This window comes from Elephantulus edwardii, unplaced genomic scaffold, assembly GCF_000299155.1.
Source record: "Elephantulus edwardii isolate Elephantulus edwardi_28Jun2011 unplaced genomic scaffold, EleEdw1.0 scaffold00027, whole genome shotgun sequence".
Lineage (NCBI taxonomy): Eukaryota > Metazoa > Chordata > Mammalia > Macroscelidea > Macroscelididae > Elephantulus > Elephantulus edwardii.
In genome coordinates this window covers 14,247,198-14,262,968 of record NW_006399777.1, presented here as the reverse complement: position 1 = coordinate 14,262,968, position 15,771 = coordinate 14,247,198, and the positions used below count along the sequence as shown (strand labels likewise).

Genomic DNA, 15,771 nt, shown 5'->3' with positions numbered 1-15,771 from the left:
AAGGCCTCAAACCTGTTCCTGAGATGATTCTGAAATTCAGGTGGTATGAAATCAAAGTCATATTTTGGCTCCTGTGGATTTGGTTTAATTTTCCTCAATTTAATTTTTGAGGAAAATTAAACCAAACTGGGTGAGTACATATATAAAGGGGAGGGGAGAAAAGCAAAGCATCACAGAGAAGAAAGTAGGAATAAAGACATCAACATACATTTTTAAAAACATGTAGCCAAATGAGACAGCAATAAAAGAAACAGAAACACAATTTCAAAATACACTGTAATATCATTAAGACAAAATTTCTTCTCAATAAGCACATATAAAAGAAGATAACAAATTGCATAGTATCATTATAAGGTCCTATGATTATGGGTGATTTTAGTCTTTTTTTCTAGCTTTATGAAGTCTCTGTAAGTTGTATTTAATTAATTGTACATGTAGAATAAATGCAAGAACATTTAACAATGAATTCATACTAATTTAAAAAACTAAACATTAAAGAATGTTCTCAAATTTTTTGATGTCTTTAGAAATAAGCCAAGTTGTTCTCTAGATATAGTATAACTGACTTATACAGATTACAAAAACTAGCCCTGAAAAGAAAGTTAAATTCATACCTGATAATAGAATATAAAGAAAATAACTAAAAATTAACTTCTTAGTTTTAAAACATTAAAAATAACCTGTATTTACAGACTGCACTACTGAGTTTTTAAATAGGTACACGTTACATAACAGATAGTAGGATTTGGGGATTTGAAAAAGTATTAAAAATTAATCTCACAAGCAGGGCAAAAGCCTAAATCTACAATATTCTACAATAAATCCTAAAAAAATAACTTAATAAAGATCAAGAGCAAGACTCTTAACAAGATGAACTGACACAGAGACAAGACCAATACCAGGCAGGACGGAGTTTTCACAAGACAGACTGACACAGAGACAAAGCTAGCAACAGGGAGGACAGAGTTTTAACAAGACGAACTGACATAGAGTGAGGCTAGCACCAGGAAGACAGAGTTTTGTTAAGGTGAGTTGGAGCTGACACAACCACACCTAAAAACATCTGAACAAAGAAAAGAAAGACAAGGGCGATAAAGTAAACAATGATAATTCTAACATCAAGAGAAAAGAATATGAACACATTTAAAATTAAAGTCATCAAGAAAAAGAGATTATTTATATCAACCAGGTGATTTGTTTTTTGATGGTGCCAGAATGACCTGAATTTTTATAAACCTTAAAGAAACCAGAAATAATCTTTCTGGCTAAAAGTGAGAAATTACTTATTAAACTCAATAATTATAACTCAGGTCAAGAGAGTCAACAGACAAAATAAGTCATGTTACTAGTTAATTAACAGCAGCCTTAAGAAAACCCCACACTTGTTACGTATGTATTTTGTATTCCTCCACTAATCATATCTATTATTGCCTAAACCAGATTAAGTGTTCAATAGAAATGATTCCAAATGTTATCAGTCCTTCTGTTCATTAGAAAATAATAACAATTAACAAAATGCTAGGTACCATTTCAAGCAGTTCTAATACAGTTTATCAAGATCTTTTATCTGTTTACTTTGTATGTAAAAGTAAAATCATATAAGTTAGGGGCTTGTCTAAGAATTTTCACTCAGAAAAAGATGAGAAAGACTAGAATGTCCGGCTCCAGGGCCTTTCCTATAATTACTATACAATTGAAAACCTAACAAAAAAAAGACCAATTTTCTTGAGACAAAATTATCCTCAACCTATGATTAAAGAAAAAGTAAATTCATGTACTGTATCTTTCCTCAAAGAATAAGTCCAGAAACAAAGACTTTACATCAATGCTAATGAAAAACTAATATAAATCAATTAATATAAAAATCAACCTTTAAGTCAACATGAAGCTACCATGCAATAAGGTATAAAAGATATGTTTGTTCTCTCAAGAAATTGACAAGAGGCCAATGAGTTTAAATATTCATGTTAAAAATTTTGGTGACAAACTTATTTTGATTCCCTTGCAATCCAGATTTCTGGGTTTATGAAATTGGAGTAAACAATATATGCCCTCTGCCCTTTTTAACCTTGAAGGGACGAGGTCGCTGAAGTCACATTCAAATCCAAGAATAACTAGTAGAGATCCTTTGGCAGTAGAAAGAGGAACACTGAGAGGTAGGAACTCCAGGGTCTGACAGGGTGTGTTTTCAGACACATGGTATGGTCTAAGGTATGGTGTATGGCACATGGTACACCCCTGGAAATTCTATTGCAGAAACCAAGGACTCTGAAACCTGGCTCATCTTCTGTTGTTATCTCTCTGTTAAATTAACAATGACGCTTAATAAAACCAGCTTTCACTGTCATATCGTCTAAAAATTACCTTCACTCTGACCAATCTGCACAGAAATAAAAAAAATTAAAATAAGCATACTGTCTAACACTAATTTTTGGTAGTTCTTTGTTCATTTAGATTTTTTACCTTGGCATCTTCCTAGCTTCCTGAGACAACCAAACTGTCAAGTGATGACCTTAAACACAGTTTCAACTTTTCAAACATTAGAATCACTAGCAATGCCATTGTTCTTTATCCCTTTACTTGGTTCATATTAGTACCCTGTCCATGAAACTGTCAGGCTAACAGTATTAAATAAACTATTTCCAACATTATAGAGAATTACATAGGTGAGAAATAGTCAAATATAAAAAACAAAGCCAAGATTAAATCAACATTATATAAAATATTAGAACATATATTAAATCGAAATGCTTAAAAAGATATAAGGTAACTAATAAAGTTATCTTAACAGTACAAAATAACAGAGTGGCAAAAAAGAAAGGAAATACTAACAATTTTTGACCTTGAAATAAAAATATCTTCTCTTAAAATATAACAATATCATAAAAATATTTCTTATATAAGTACACTCTACAAATTAAGTTCTACTGTCAACTGGATATTAAGAACAAGGAAAAAAAGGATACTTAATTCTAAAGATGGTTAATAAATGAAAACTATACTGAAATGTAAAGGTTTAGTATTAAAATAGTTCCAACAAATAGTACAGCATGTTGGGAAATTCTAAGAGGTGGAAAAAGCCTTCTTTCAAAAGTCTAATTTTATAACTGTTGAGTTGGACAGGACTCATAGCTGATCCTCCAGAAGTTTTCAGAGGCTGTAAATCACTTAAGAGACCGCACATCTTTTTACAAAGGGCTGCTGGTGGTTTTGAACCCACCGCCTTTAGAAAAAGATAACAGAAATGTTATCACTAATGCGTTTTCAATTTAATAGTGAAAAAAAAAAATTGTGAGTCCCTTTATTAAAAAGGGGGGGGAGAGTTTACTGCCCATGAAATTATGTCTCCAAACTGCTGTATAAACAGATTAGAAGAACAACTAGATGATGAATATTTGTCATAAAGTGCCGTAAAAACTATACAATTAAATGCAATTATAACACTGACAATAGGGACACAGACTTTATAAAAAGAAAGTGGGCTAGTTTAAAAAACATTGAAGTACTACTCATAAGACAACTGATGATTTAAGTAGCTCTGGAGCTCAACACATCTATACCCTATGAAATAACTAACCTGATTGTCTCTCTTCTCAGCTAAGATATAAGCAATTGTCAACGAGCATTTTAGTCCAAAGACGATAACCATATCTGGCCATAACTGCCTTGTAACTGTCCATGCACATCGTCTTTGAAGCAGAGGATTAAATGTTCCTGCCCATTTTATCTAGTCCCCAAGACTCGTCCTGCAAAGTGAATAAAAATGATTACCTTTAAATCTACCCTTTGCAAACATACTATAAAATAACAAAGAGAGCAAAAAAACTACTGAAAAAGATGGATAATCATGGTCTAGTGCGAAATTAAGTTCACAGCAAGCTCTCTATGGTTTACTGAAGGGTGTGACACTAATCCATCGTAAGAGTTAGAAACTGAGCCTTGGCAGATATGACACATGAGAATCATAGTTAATTTTTAAAACTTATTTTAGACAAAAAGGGTTTTAGCTTCTGAAAAATCAGTATAAATACTATATAGATTACCTGGTTTCAATGGTATCTCTAATTCTGCAAAACATTACAAATTTAAATATGCTAGATGATGATGATATAAAAAAGAAACTAGGTGAGAACAGAATAGTATTTGTCAAATAGTCTTAACAAATAGTCTTGAACAGAGTTGGTTGAAGGAAGAAAGTCACAAAAAAGTACTGGGTAAAAGGATTTGCTATTCACCTCAAAGGGGTAGCTAACAGCTTTAATGAAAATGTATGTAAGCATATGAAAAAATTAGCAGATGTACTTAAGTATAACAAAGAAAAGAGAGTTAGTGATACAATAATATAATTACAAACAGACCATCACAAAGATGATAAAACACAGTAATATCTCCTTTAGATGGCAGTGGAGCACAAATGCAAAAGAACCAAAGCTAAATTTTCATAAGACTCAAAATTATTTTAAAATAAAAACATTCTGTACATTCCCTTAAGTATTTTCCCTTGAATAGTTTTAATTTTTATACAAATTGTATAGGCTTCTTGAATAGAGTAGATAGTTTGCCTGTACAAAACTGTCTCCTCTACTGTCAGATCAGAAACCAGATTTAAAAAAACTTTCTACTTTGTTATGAGTTATTTCCCAATTGTATCAGCAAGATACCATCTAAGGTTTTTCCTCCATATTTGCTGCTTTTTCTTTTATTTAAGGACCTAGGAAATAATAACCTTCTACATAAGGCAAGTTAATATTTATGACTGCCATTTTGGCAAGTCAAAAGCCTTATTATAGGTAAAGTACTTTGTTTATTTCAAGGAATCAAATTATACTGCATCTGGCAACTACCTGAATGAGTATTATTGCACATAAAAAAAGTAGCATAAATAAATATACCAAAAATAGAAGAAAAAGAGGATCCTAAAATATAAAAGATTAAAAATAATGAAGTTATGTTTAAAAAATGAAGTTCTAAGGAAATGTATAAAAACAAAGATTTCTTTTTAATAATAAACAGTAATTTTATAGTTCCTTTAAAGAAAAAGTATACCAAAGTATATAAGATGTTTACCTCTTCTGATTTTCAGAAAGGACTATTCAAAAAAAAGAATATACATGGCTAGATTTTTACACCATTCAGAAATTTTTTTCTAAATAAATGCTATCCTTGCTTTAAAAAAAAAAAATATAAAGCTAGGCAAAAATTTTTCCTCTCTTCTCAATAAAGGAACATCCTCAGAAGAAAAGAAACTTTATTTCCAAGAAAGATAATTAAGAATAAGGTATACTAATACGGATTATGCAAGTTGTTCTTGTTGTTGTTGTTATGTGCCGTCGAGTTGTTTGCGACTCATAGCGACCCTATGCACAACAGCCCTAAACCCTGCGCTGTCCTGTGCCAACCGCACTGCCTCTGACACACCCATCCCGATTACCCCAGTCACCGAATCAATCCATCTCACAGAGGGTCTTCCCCTCCTGCGCTGTCCCTCCACCCTCCCAAGCATGATGTCCCTCTCCAAGGACCCGTCCCTCCTGGCAACATGTCCAAAGCATGTCAGACGAAGCCCCAGAATCTTTGACTCCAAGGAGTAGCTTGGTTTAATCCTCTCCAAGATGAATCTGTTTGTTTTCCTGGCAGTCCATGGTACATTCAATACTCTTCTCCAGCACCACAGCTCAAAGGCATCAACTCTCCTTCTGTCCTCTCTAGTCATTGTCCAACGCTCTGATGCATAACTAGCGATTGCAAAGACCATGGCCTGTATCAGGCGCACCTTAGGAGCAAAAATGTATATCTGAACAGACTTTGAAACTTGCAATGGGAGTAAAACAAGCAAAAACAAGAGGAAGGACCAGAAGACTTTCAAGTGCAGCTCAAGAAGACAAAGACAAGTCTTAGAGTGAAGTAAGTATTAGAGTGAGTGCAAGGAGCTTCCGCAGAAAACCACAAAAGAAGACGCACTGCCATTTGTCAAAGTGAAAGAACTGAAGAACAAAGTCAAGTATCAAGTTTCAGCAATAAAGGAGTTTAAGGACAAAATCTTGAATGATGCAGAAAGGATGAAAAAGAAGATAAAAGGATACGGTCAGTACCAAAGAACTGGTTCACACAGCACCGTATCAGAAGTACTATTTGATCAAAACCCAACAGTTCTGAAGGAAGCTGTTTAAGCTGTACTAAACTCACTGGTAAAAAGCAAGGCCTCAAGAACTGAAGGAATACCAATGGAGATGTTTAAGGGAATAGATGTAGATCTAGATGCAGATCTAGATGTACTCACCAGTCTCTGCCAACAACTATGGAAGGAGCTACTTGACCAACTTGGCTGAAGAGACCTAAAATTATTCCCACTTCAAAAACTATCCAACAAAGTATAGAAATTATTTAACACGATCATTAATAGCACATGAAAGTAATATCTTACTGAAGATTATTCAAAAAACGTTGGAACATCAAACTGCTAGAAATTCACATCGGAGTCTAGAAAATGCAATGGCATTAGGAATAGATATCCTTGTTGATGTCACCTGGATCTTATGTGAAAGTAGAAAATAGCAAAAAGATGTTAACTTGCATATAAAAGTTTATGCAAAAGCATTTGCACTGTGGATTAAAACATATCATGGTTAACACTGAAAAGAAAAGAAATTCTAAAATACTGAATTCTGCTCTTGGGGAACCTAGAAATAAGACCAAGAAGTAGCTATCCAAACAAAGTAATACCGCATGGCTTAAAATCAGGACAGTTGTGTGTCAAGGCTGTATTCTTAATCAATCTGTATGCTGGCAAAAAATCTTTCAAGAAACTGGACTACCAAGAAGAATGTGGTATCAAGAATGAAAGAAGACTAATCAACAACCTGTGTTAACAATGTACAGGAATGAGTGTATAAAACACAATGTGAATAAAGGAAAGTATAAAACACAATATATATTTTTATGCAAAATAATATAAAATAGAAATTCATAAAACAAACCAATAAACCATCTTTTATTAAGCAAATGACAAAACCCAACTTGTAGAAAGTAACAAACTTATTGTATAAGTTCAAAGATTATAGCCCTCATATGTGCTACATCTCAAGACAAGGGGGGGAAATCTTCACCACTGGATGATTAGGCAAAAATATGACAGAAGGAGAAAAGATTGAAATTGCCAATGATTTAATTTTATTTGGATTAGAAAAAAAATCGAAAGACATGTTGGGGGACCCTCACAAAAGTTGTAAAGAGCAAGGATGTCAGTTTTAAGACTAAGGTGCATCTGATCCAAGTCACAGTATTTTCAACTGCTTCTTACACATCTGAAAGCTGGACAATGAATGAAAAAGACCAAAGAAGAACTGGTATCTCTGATTGTGGTTTTGGAGAAAAATACTGAATAGCCCACGTACTGCCAAAAGAACAAGCAAATCTATCTTAAAGGAAGTGTAATCATGGTGTTCCTTAGAAGCAAGAATGGTAAATTAAAACTTCATATAACTTCCTTGGGGCATGTTTTCAAGAGGAACCATTCCTTTGAAAGAGACATCATGCTAGGAAAGGTGGAATGTCAGTGAAGGAAAGGAAAACGTTCAACAAGATAGAATAGCATAGTGACTACGACCAAAGGCTTAATTAAGCATGACACAGATTGTGAGGACTGAGCTGGATACGGCAGAGTTTACTGATGTTCCCAGAGTTGCTATGGGTCACAGCTGACTTGATGGTACCTAACAACAACATGCTGACTGGAAGGGGGGACAGAAAGATATGCAAAAAACATGATGTCATCAGACAATATTATCACAATGGTTTTATCCAAGAGGAAATGGCAAAACTATAAATCAGGATATTCAATGTTGAAACATCAAACCAACAGCATCCCCTTAAAAGTTGTTACATTCTGTTGTTGACCCCAGCAGTCATTTTAAAAAAGTTCTGTAGGTTATCCTGATGCATACCAAAATTTGAGAACCAATGCATTTTTTTTAAAAAGGGGGGGGGCTAAATTATAAATTTAATTACAAGGTGAAATGCAGTTAAAGTTTTTGTTATGGTATAGATTAAGATGGTTCTAGACAATAATAATAATGATAGTAAATAAGGATGTAATTGGCAGTATTTAAATACATGGGTGTGTATAGGTGCACATATACATAAACATGTATGTCTACCTGCATATATACATAATGAAAGAAAAGGACTATCATTTTAGTCAAAGAGTTACAGTAGTGGAGGGCTAACAAAACAACTGTTTAACAAAATTACTTTGTTATGGAAAAAAGAACACAATATATTAATGACTAAGAAGTAGTCTAAATGATTCTTCAATGATGAAAGAAGTCAACATGCAATCTGCAATCTGTCAGTTTTTCTAACAATTACAGCTCACCCAAATGAACTGATTTTGGAAACATGCTTTGGTAGATACATGTTTATGTAATTTTAGGAAAAGGAACAGGAAGAATGATTCTGCTAGATTAATTTGATAGAACTGTTTCTCTCAAATACATAAAGCTACATGTATGCAAAATACAGCAAGAAAAGAATGCATTTAAGTAAAGATAAAATGCTGGGAATTTGGAATCCCAACTATTATTATTTGGGTTTACTAAAGGATATGGCTTAGTGAGTTCCTAAAACTTCTTTGGGTAATATAAAAAGGTAGAAAAACAACTAAATATCTGTTTACATTGACTAGAAAGTTTCAATTTTCATTCTCAAAATAGGTATATAGTTTACTCAAATAAACAACACAACTAATTCATTTGAATTAAAAGATGTTAAACATTATTTTTCAACTGATTAATTGAAATGAATTATAATGAAGCATATTCAACAAAATTCAAATGAAAAGAAAGAAAATGTTGGTGACTTACCAGCAAGGGTACTTGTATGCCTAAAAGCTCTGACCTGGGAGTCTGACAAACCAGTTAAAAGAGAAATTACTGTGTCCATCATATACTCATCATAAATTATGCTATATTGACATTGTCGAATCAAGACTCCAATAAATTCACAAAAGTTTGAACGAAATTTTTTCCACTGTGGTCCAGGCATGGTAAGGGGATAATCTCCACTATCCTAGAAGAGAAAAGAAAGAGGGGTAAAGACACACTAAGTATGAGAGATGAGACTTTATTTTTATCAGTTCTGTTTTCTTTCCACAAGTCCTTGAGAACACTCAATTATATGTCTAAAAATTAGAGGTCTGAACTCATGACCAGAGGCCCTATGAAAGAAAGACCAGCTAATGTGCTGCTGTTAACATGCTATCCAAGAAAACTAGCAGCGGTGGCAGGCAGTTCTACACATAAATACATGGGGCTGCCCACGTATTGTTGGAACTGACCCAAGAGAAACAGATTAACCTTTACAGAAATCCTTTTTCTAAAATCAGAGATGTTAAGTGAAATGAAATAACAGTCACACACATAAACTCCTTATGGAGACTGCTATAGAGTTTACTTTGTTTTCAAATTGTCTGTTTGACCACAGATTATACTTTCCAGCAGTTAAAATCCACCCGTGGCTCAGTGGGAGAAAGAAGGGCAGCATCACTCTGTTCAGAGTCCCCTCTCTCTTCTGTGATTTACAGCCCCAGAGACGTTGGGAGGGTCACCAGGAGGCCAAACGGGCTCAATGGTAGGTGAGTTTTGACTTTTTTAGGTAATGGATATATTTATTCCCTAACTTTTTTATTTTTATCCACCACAACATATTTCTTTTTGTGTATTTGAAATTATTTTTTTAATATTTACTTACAAAATTCGTATACATTGTTTTTCACACTGGATTTTTCCCCTTTCCTCTACCCACTCCTTCCAACTATTTATTTCTTACAGTGTTTAAATTACTTAGAACCAACTCTGCGCTTTATAGTTCTGCCACATCTCTCACGGCAAGACCAAAGGCTCTCACTTTCCTGTATGTGGAGTCAGCCGAGATCATTTGTAGTCACAAAAGGCAAAGATGGGGCTGAACAGTCTAAGGATCCTCGTGGTTGTCCTTCTTCAAAGACAAGCTTTGTTCATTACCCCAGCAGGGCACTGTGGCGCGACGATACCAACACTATACTTTTCCAACAATAAAATTCAAAACAGTGAATTCTTCTGACTTCATAATTTATTGTTTCGTTTTCTAATACTTGCCAAACAACTGATTATACTATAGCTTGTCAAGTGCTCTTTAGTACGAAAGGTGACATGTGCTTTTGAACACTTTAAAGAGATCTTTGGCAGCAGAGGTACCCAGCACAAGACAGAATAATTTCTCGAATGCTGCTTCTATGTACATTCACTGTAGACCCAACTCAAAGGAAATCCTTGACAACTCAGGTGTTTTTTTCTGTTAAACCAGTGTCATGTGGTCCAATTCTGAGAATTTTTGGTTTTCTACATACAAAAGAAATAAATCCCTGCTGAAGCATTTCCTTTGGTTTTTCTCATTAAGTGGTTCACACATATCTTCTTCCAGCAAGCAAAGCTATGTGATTTGCATATTACAGGTTGTGAATGAGTTTTCTCCAATCCTGACACAACATTCTTCGTCATGCTTTCATGGATTATTTGCTTGGTGTCTAGAAAGAATATGGTGACTAGAAATAGTTATGATGTACACCTTTCTCAATTTTAACCCTGGCAGTATCCCCTTACCCTGTTCAAACAACTACCTCTCATCTGTATACAAATTCCATGTAAGCATAGTCATTTGGAATTTCTTTCTTAACCAGGGTAACCATGATTTGCTATGATCTACATAGTGGAATATCTCTGTATGGGCAAGAAAACACAGAAAAACATCCTTCTGATATTCTCTGCTTTCTGCCAAGATCTATTTGTCCACAGCAGTGGTATCTACCTTGTTATATATCTTCTGAATCTGTTTTGAACTTCTGATACTTTCCTGTCTAGGTATTGACGAAACAGATTTTTTATCATGTTCAGCAAAATACAATTTGTATATGACATTAAAATAATATAGAGTACATTTCAATTATTTTAAATTGAAATGTTCAAATTGATAGTTCCAAATGCATTTAATTAAGAAGTACTTAACTATGCATCAAAAATCTGGACAATGACTAGAGATGGCAAAAAGAGGACTGATGCCTTTGAGCTGTGGTGCTGGAGAAGAATATTGAATATACATACCATGGACTGCTAAGAGAGCAAAAACGTTCCTCCTAGAGAGAGTGAAACCAGGCTGCTCCTTGTAAGGATTCTGAAGCTTCTTCTGATATACTTTGGACATATTGCAAAGCAGGATCAGTCCTTGTAGAGGGAAGTCATGCTTTGGAGGGTGAAGGGACAGCACAGGAGAGGAAGACTCTCGATAAGACAGATTGATTCAGTCACTGGGGTAATGGGGGTAGGTGTGTCAGAGTCAGTAAGAAAGATTGGCACAATCCTGTGCAGGGTTTAGGGTTAGGGTTATAGCAACTCAGGGTTGCTATAAGTCACAGGCGACTCAACGGCATATAACAACAACAACAAAACTAATACGCAACATCCGAAATCCAAACACCATTTTCTTCCAATTATGATATAAACTTTAACTATATTTTAAATAGAGAATTTATAGACTTATAATATGAGCTCTTCTTTTGGTAACAAGAAAGTACATCATCCTATTTCAAACAAGAAAATGATAACTAACCTCAACTAACTGGTTAGAGCTATCCCATTCTGAGAAACACAGAGCACACAGTAAGGAAATTTGAGAATCTCTACTATTTTTTAAGTTGTATTATTTTACTTTAATAGGTTAAACTGCTGGTAGGAAAAGTAAGTATAGGTGAGCCCTAGAGCCTTGCTGGTAACTCAGAAAGAAAAGAAGTATAACTTTTCACTCAGATTTAACCTTAAACCAGGCAAAAAGCTGAAGAACATTAAGAAATACTAAGAGCAAGGAACAGGAGAGATCAGAACTCGCGTGGCACTCATAGGCAAACTTCCAGAAACATTCATGATAGTTATGACCTGAGTGTTACAGAATTCTCTGTGCCCTAAAACAATCAGGAAATAAAGCAGAGTGGGATGAAACATCCTAGGCACTGCAACTTGAAATGTGAGGACAGTCAGGGGAGTAAGACTGCAGAATAAATACCTTAACAGCTTCCTGCTGCTTGTACGTTATATAGGCTCACTAAAGCAGAACTACTGCTTTATTCTGATAGGTCAATTACATAGGGCTCTGTGTGACCACATTTGAGATAAGGAGAGAACAAGGAAAATAAACCACTTAAAGCGATGCAACAACAAGTGACAGAAATAACAACAAGAATATGTAAACTTGAAAACAAAAATATGTATCAGAAGATTCAAATCCAGCACAAAAGCTGGTTATCACCAAAAGCTCATGAAAATATTAATAATTTAGTTGAAAAATTAAAGAATAATTACAAACAAATCTATCAATAGCCTGGAAGATGATGTGTAACAAGAGGGGGGAAAAAAGTACCTTGCTAAAATGAAACTCCTGAAAAAGACTTTTAAAGTTTCTACAGTTTATCCATTTCTCCTTTAGTGAACCTAGAACGGGTGGCTGAATGTTTATCAGTCATGTACAACCATGACAAGAAAAGCACGGATGGCAAATGGTCTCTTCCTGTTCTGCTGAGCTGTAGGACTCAAATCACGTATATAGTCTCTATTCTCACATATCATTAATTTCTGGTGAAAATGCATACAGCAAAACCTGTTTCTACTCCAGTTTCTAGACACAATGTTCAGTGTCACTGGTAAAATATTTAATACTTTATCTTATTTTGTGCTAGTTATCTTACTTGAAGATTTCTTTTTCCACAAGGCTGCTGTGTATTTAATGGCACTCTGGTGGTCTAGTGGCAAGAAGCTGTGCTGTAATCCCAAAAGCATGAGGTTTGAGGTCACTAGCAGCTCCAAGGGAGAAGGATGGGCAATCTCCTCCCATGCAATTAACTGCCTCTGAAAACCCACTGGAGGGTCAGCTAGGGGTCAGTTCTGACTCTACAATGGATCAAGTTTCCAGTTCTTCACAAACAAATATATCCTTCTGTTACAGTAGACTTATGAGTCAGAGAGGAGATAAATTTACTCAGGGACTGATTCTGAGACAAGTGGGAGTTCATTAGTGTAAAAAAATTAACAGATATAGTTAGTATACCTTATACAAAACCACACTGCTTTCTTGAGGTGGGTATATGTGTGGAGGTGAAACCCACAATACTCTATTTCTTTAAATAAGAAAAATAAGCCCAGGATTTCAACCAGAGAAAGAAACTCTTAAGGAATCAAGACACTTACATAAAAAAACCCATAAACTATAAAATGCAGAATACTTTCAATAGCGGTGAAGTTGTTTCTAAATATAATGCAGAAAGTCAGAAGTCTTAACACATCATTAAATTTAATATAAAAGCAGATTTTTATAGGAAGGAAAAAACCTTGCAAAGTTAAAAGAGAAACAAGATTCACCTTCCCATGAGTGTGGAAAAGGATACAGACAGTGTATACAATAAGCAGAAATCAAGAAAAAAGTCTGGAGCTGAAGTAACCTGCATTCCAAACCCTACCCCAAAGCCAGTGCTGTCACTCTGACCATCAGTCACAGAGATTACTGACAGGGCTCCAAGGCTGCAAACCTTAATGAGAGCTGTTTGTTATTAGCCACCGTCATATCACTATGACTTGGAGCAACCCTATGACCAACAGCCCTGAAACCCTGCCCTCCCCTGCTCCATCCTCATCACCTCTGATAAACTCTAGTGCTCTGTCACAGTGACTGTGTCAATCCACCTTGTTCAAACATGTCAGAGCAAAGTGCCTCGTATTTCTCCTGCAGAACAATGTGTTGGTTGGAACTTTGCCAGTAGCCCAACATTAGTCCCACTTGCCTACCAATAAAAGATGATATGTGCAAAATCAGTCACCTTTCAGAATCCAGAAAGAAAAAATTCAAAACCCAAATGTACTGCTGTCAACTTGGAAGTAACATAAAGCTGTCCCTCCACCAACAACCAGTGAACCTTTGTCAACTAATGCTGTTGTTGGGTACTTTAGAGTAGAGGACAACTCAAGAGAGATCCTATGCACAACAGATCTAAACTGCCTAGTCCCACATCATCTTCAGAATTTCTCTAAATTTGAGCCCACTTACAGTCACTGCGTCAATATATCTTATTGAAGGCCTTCCTCTCTTTCTCTGACCCTCCACGTTTCCAATATATTTTACCAAGAACTGGCCCCTCTTGGTAACAAGCCCCAAGTATGAGAGATGACATTTTACCATGCTTGTCTCTAAGCAGCAGCCTCATTAAACTTCTTCCAAGACAAACTGGTTTGTTCTTTTGGCAGTCTACGGGATATTCCTTACTATTTTCCAACATCACAATTAAGTTTTTGGTCATCCTTATTAACAGTCCAACATTCACATTCACAGAAAGCAAATGAAACGCCATGGCTTAGATCAGGTCTGCCTTAGTCTTTAAACGGACATCCTTGCTCCTTAGCACTTTGGAGAGGTCCCTGACCAACGTTCCCCTTTGCAACATGTCTTTAGGTTTCCTGACTGCTGCTACCATGTGTGTTGATGGAGGAAAGCACTGACAATTTCAATCTCTGCTTCCTGTAGCATGATGTTACCTGCTGGTTAAGTGACAAGAATTCTTTTTCTCCTGATACAAGACATAATCCAAATTGAAGGATATAGTCTTTGACCTTCTGTAGCAAGTGCTTCAAGTAGTCTTCATTTTCTATAAGCAAGGATGTGTCATCTGCATAACACAGGATGTTTCCTGATGTCATATTCTTCTCTAATTATTTGCTCAGCATACAGACTAAATAGGGATGGAGAATTATTACAACCTTGACACACAATTTACTTGATTTTAAACCATGCAGTGTTCCTTTGTTTTGGTCAGAAAATAGATTTTTGGCCTCTGGAATGGTATCATAGGAGCACAATTAAGCGTTTTGGGATTCCTAAACTTCTCAATGCTATCCACAGTTTGTTATTATACACACAGGCAAATGCCTTTACATAGTAAAAAATAAAAACAAGAAACACATGAATTAAAAATATTACTATTCTGTCCTGAAGAGAAAGAAAACAAGTTGCTCCTTGGAGGCAAGGATTTTGAGACACTGTCTCACATACTCTGGGCATGTAGCCAGGAAGGACTAGTGTTTAGAGAAGGGTATCATGTTTGGAAGGGTCAAGGGACAGTCCAGGAGAGAAAGAAGACCTGGGATGAGATGGACTGACAAAGTAACTGGGGTAATAACAGTAGGTGTGTCAGAGACAGTGAGAATGACTCAGGATAGAGCAGGGTTCAGAGCTGTTTTACATAGAGTCACTAAGGTTTGTTGTCGACTCAATAGCACATTAACAATAGCAAAAACAACTCTGCTTTCAGCCAAGCTCCTTCTATTATCAGCAATAATATCCCTAGTGCCATGAACTCTTTGAAATTGAGCTTAAACTTCTGACAGTTCCTTTTCCATGTACTATTCCAGCAATTTTAGAAGTCTTCCACAGGATTTCACTTGCAGGTGATACTCACGATACTGTCCAGTAATTTCCACACTCAGAGAACTGTCTTTCAAATTTCATGATAAAGATTCATGAGCACATCCAGGGCTGAATCTGTTGCAATATCTCAATTGATTACATTAATTCATGGGGTCTTATTTTTTTTTTTTTCCTAAAACCTCTAGTGCAGATTTCATTTTTCCTTTATTATCATTGGTTATGGATAATACATTACTTTCTGAAATGATTCTGTACCTACCAATTCCTTCCCCATCT

At 35.3% G+C, this 15,771-nt stretch overlaps 1 protein-coding gene across 2 annotated transcripts in view; it reads right to left on the bottom strand.

The window, feature by feature from the left end:
- The window catches only part of STAG1 (stromal antigen 1), a 256,619-nt gene that overhangs the window by 129,170 nt on the left and 111,678 nt on the right, over window positions 1–15,771 (bottom strand). For both annotated transcript variants that reach the window (XM_006883361.1, XM_006883362.1), the window contains exon 6: window positions 8,862–9,066. In XM_006883361.1, the coding sequence (XP_006883423.1) occupies window positions 8,862–9,066 (205 nt within the window). The remainder of the gene's footprint in view (window positions 1–8,861; window positions 9,067–15,771) is intronic.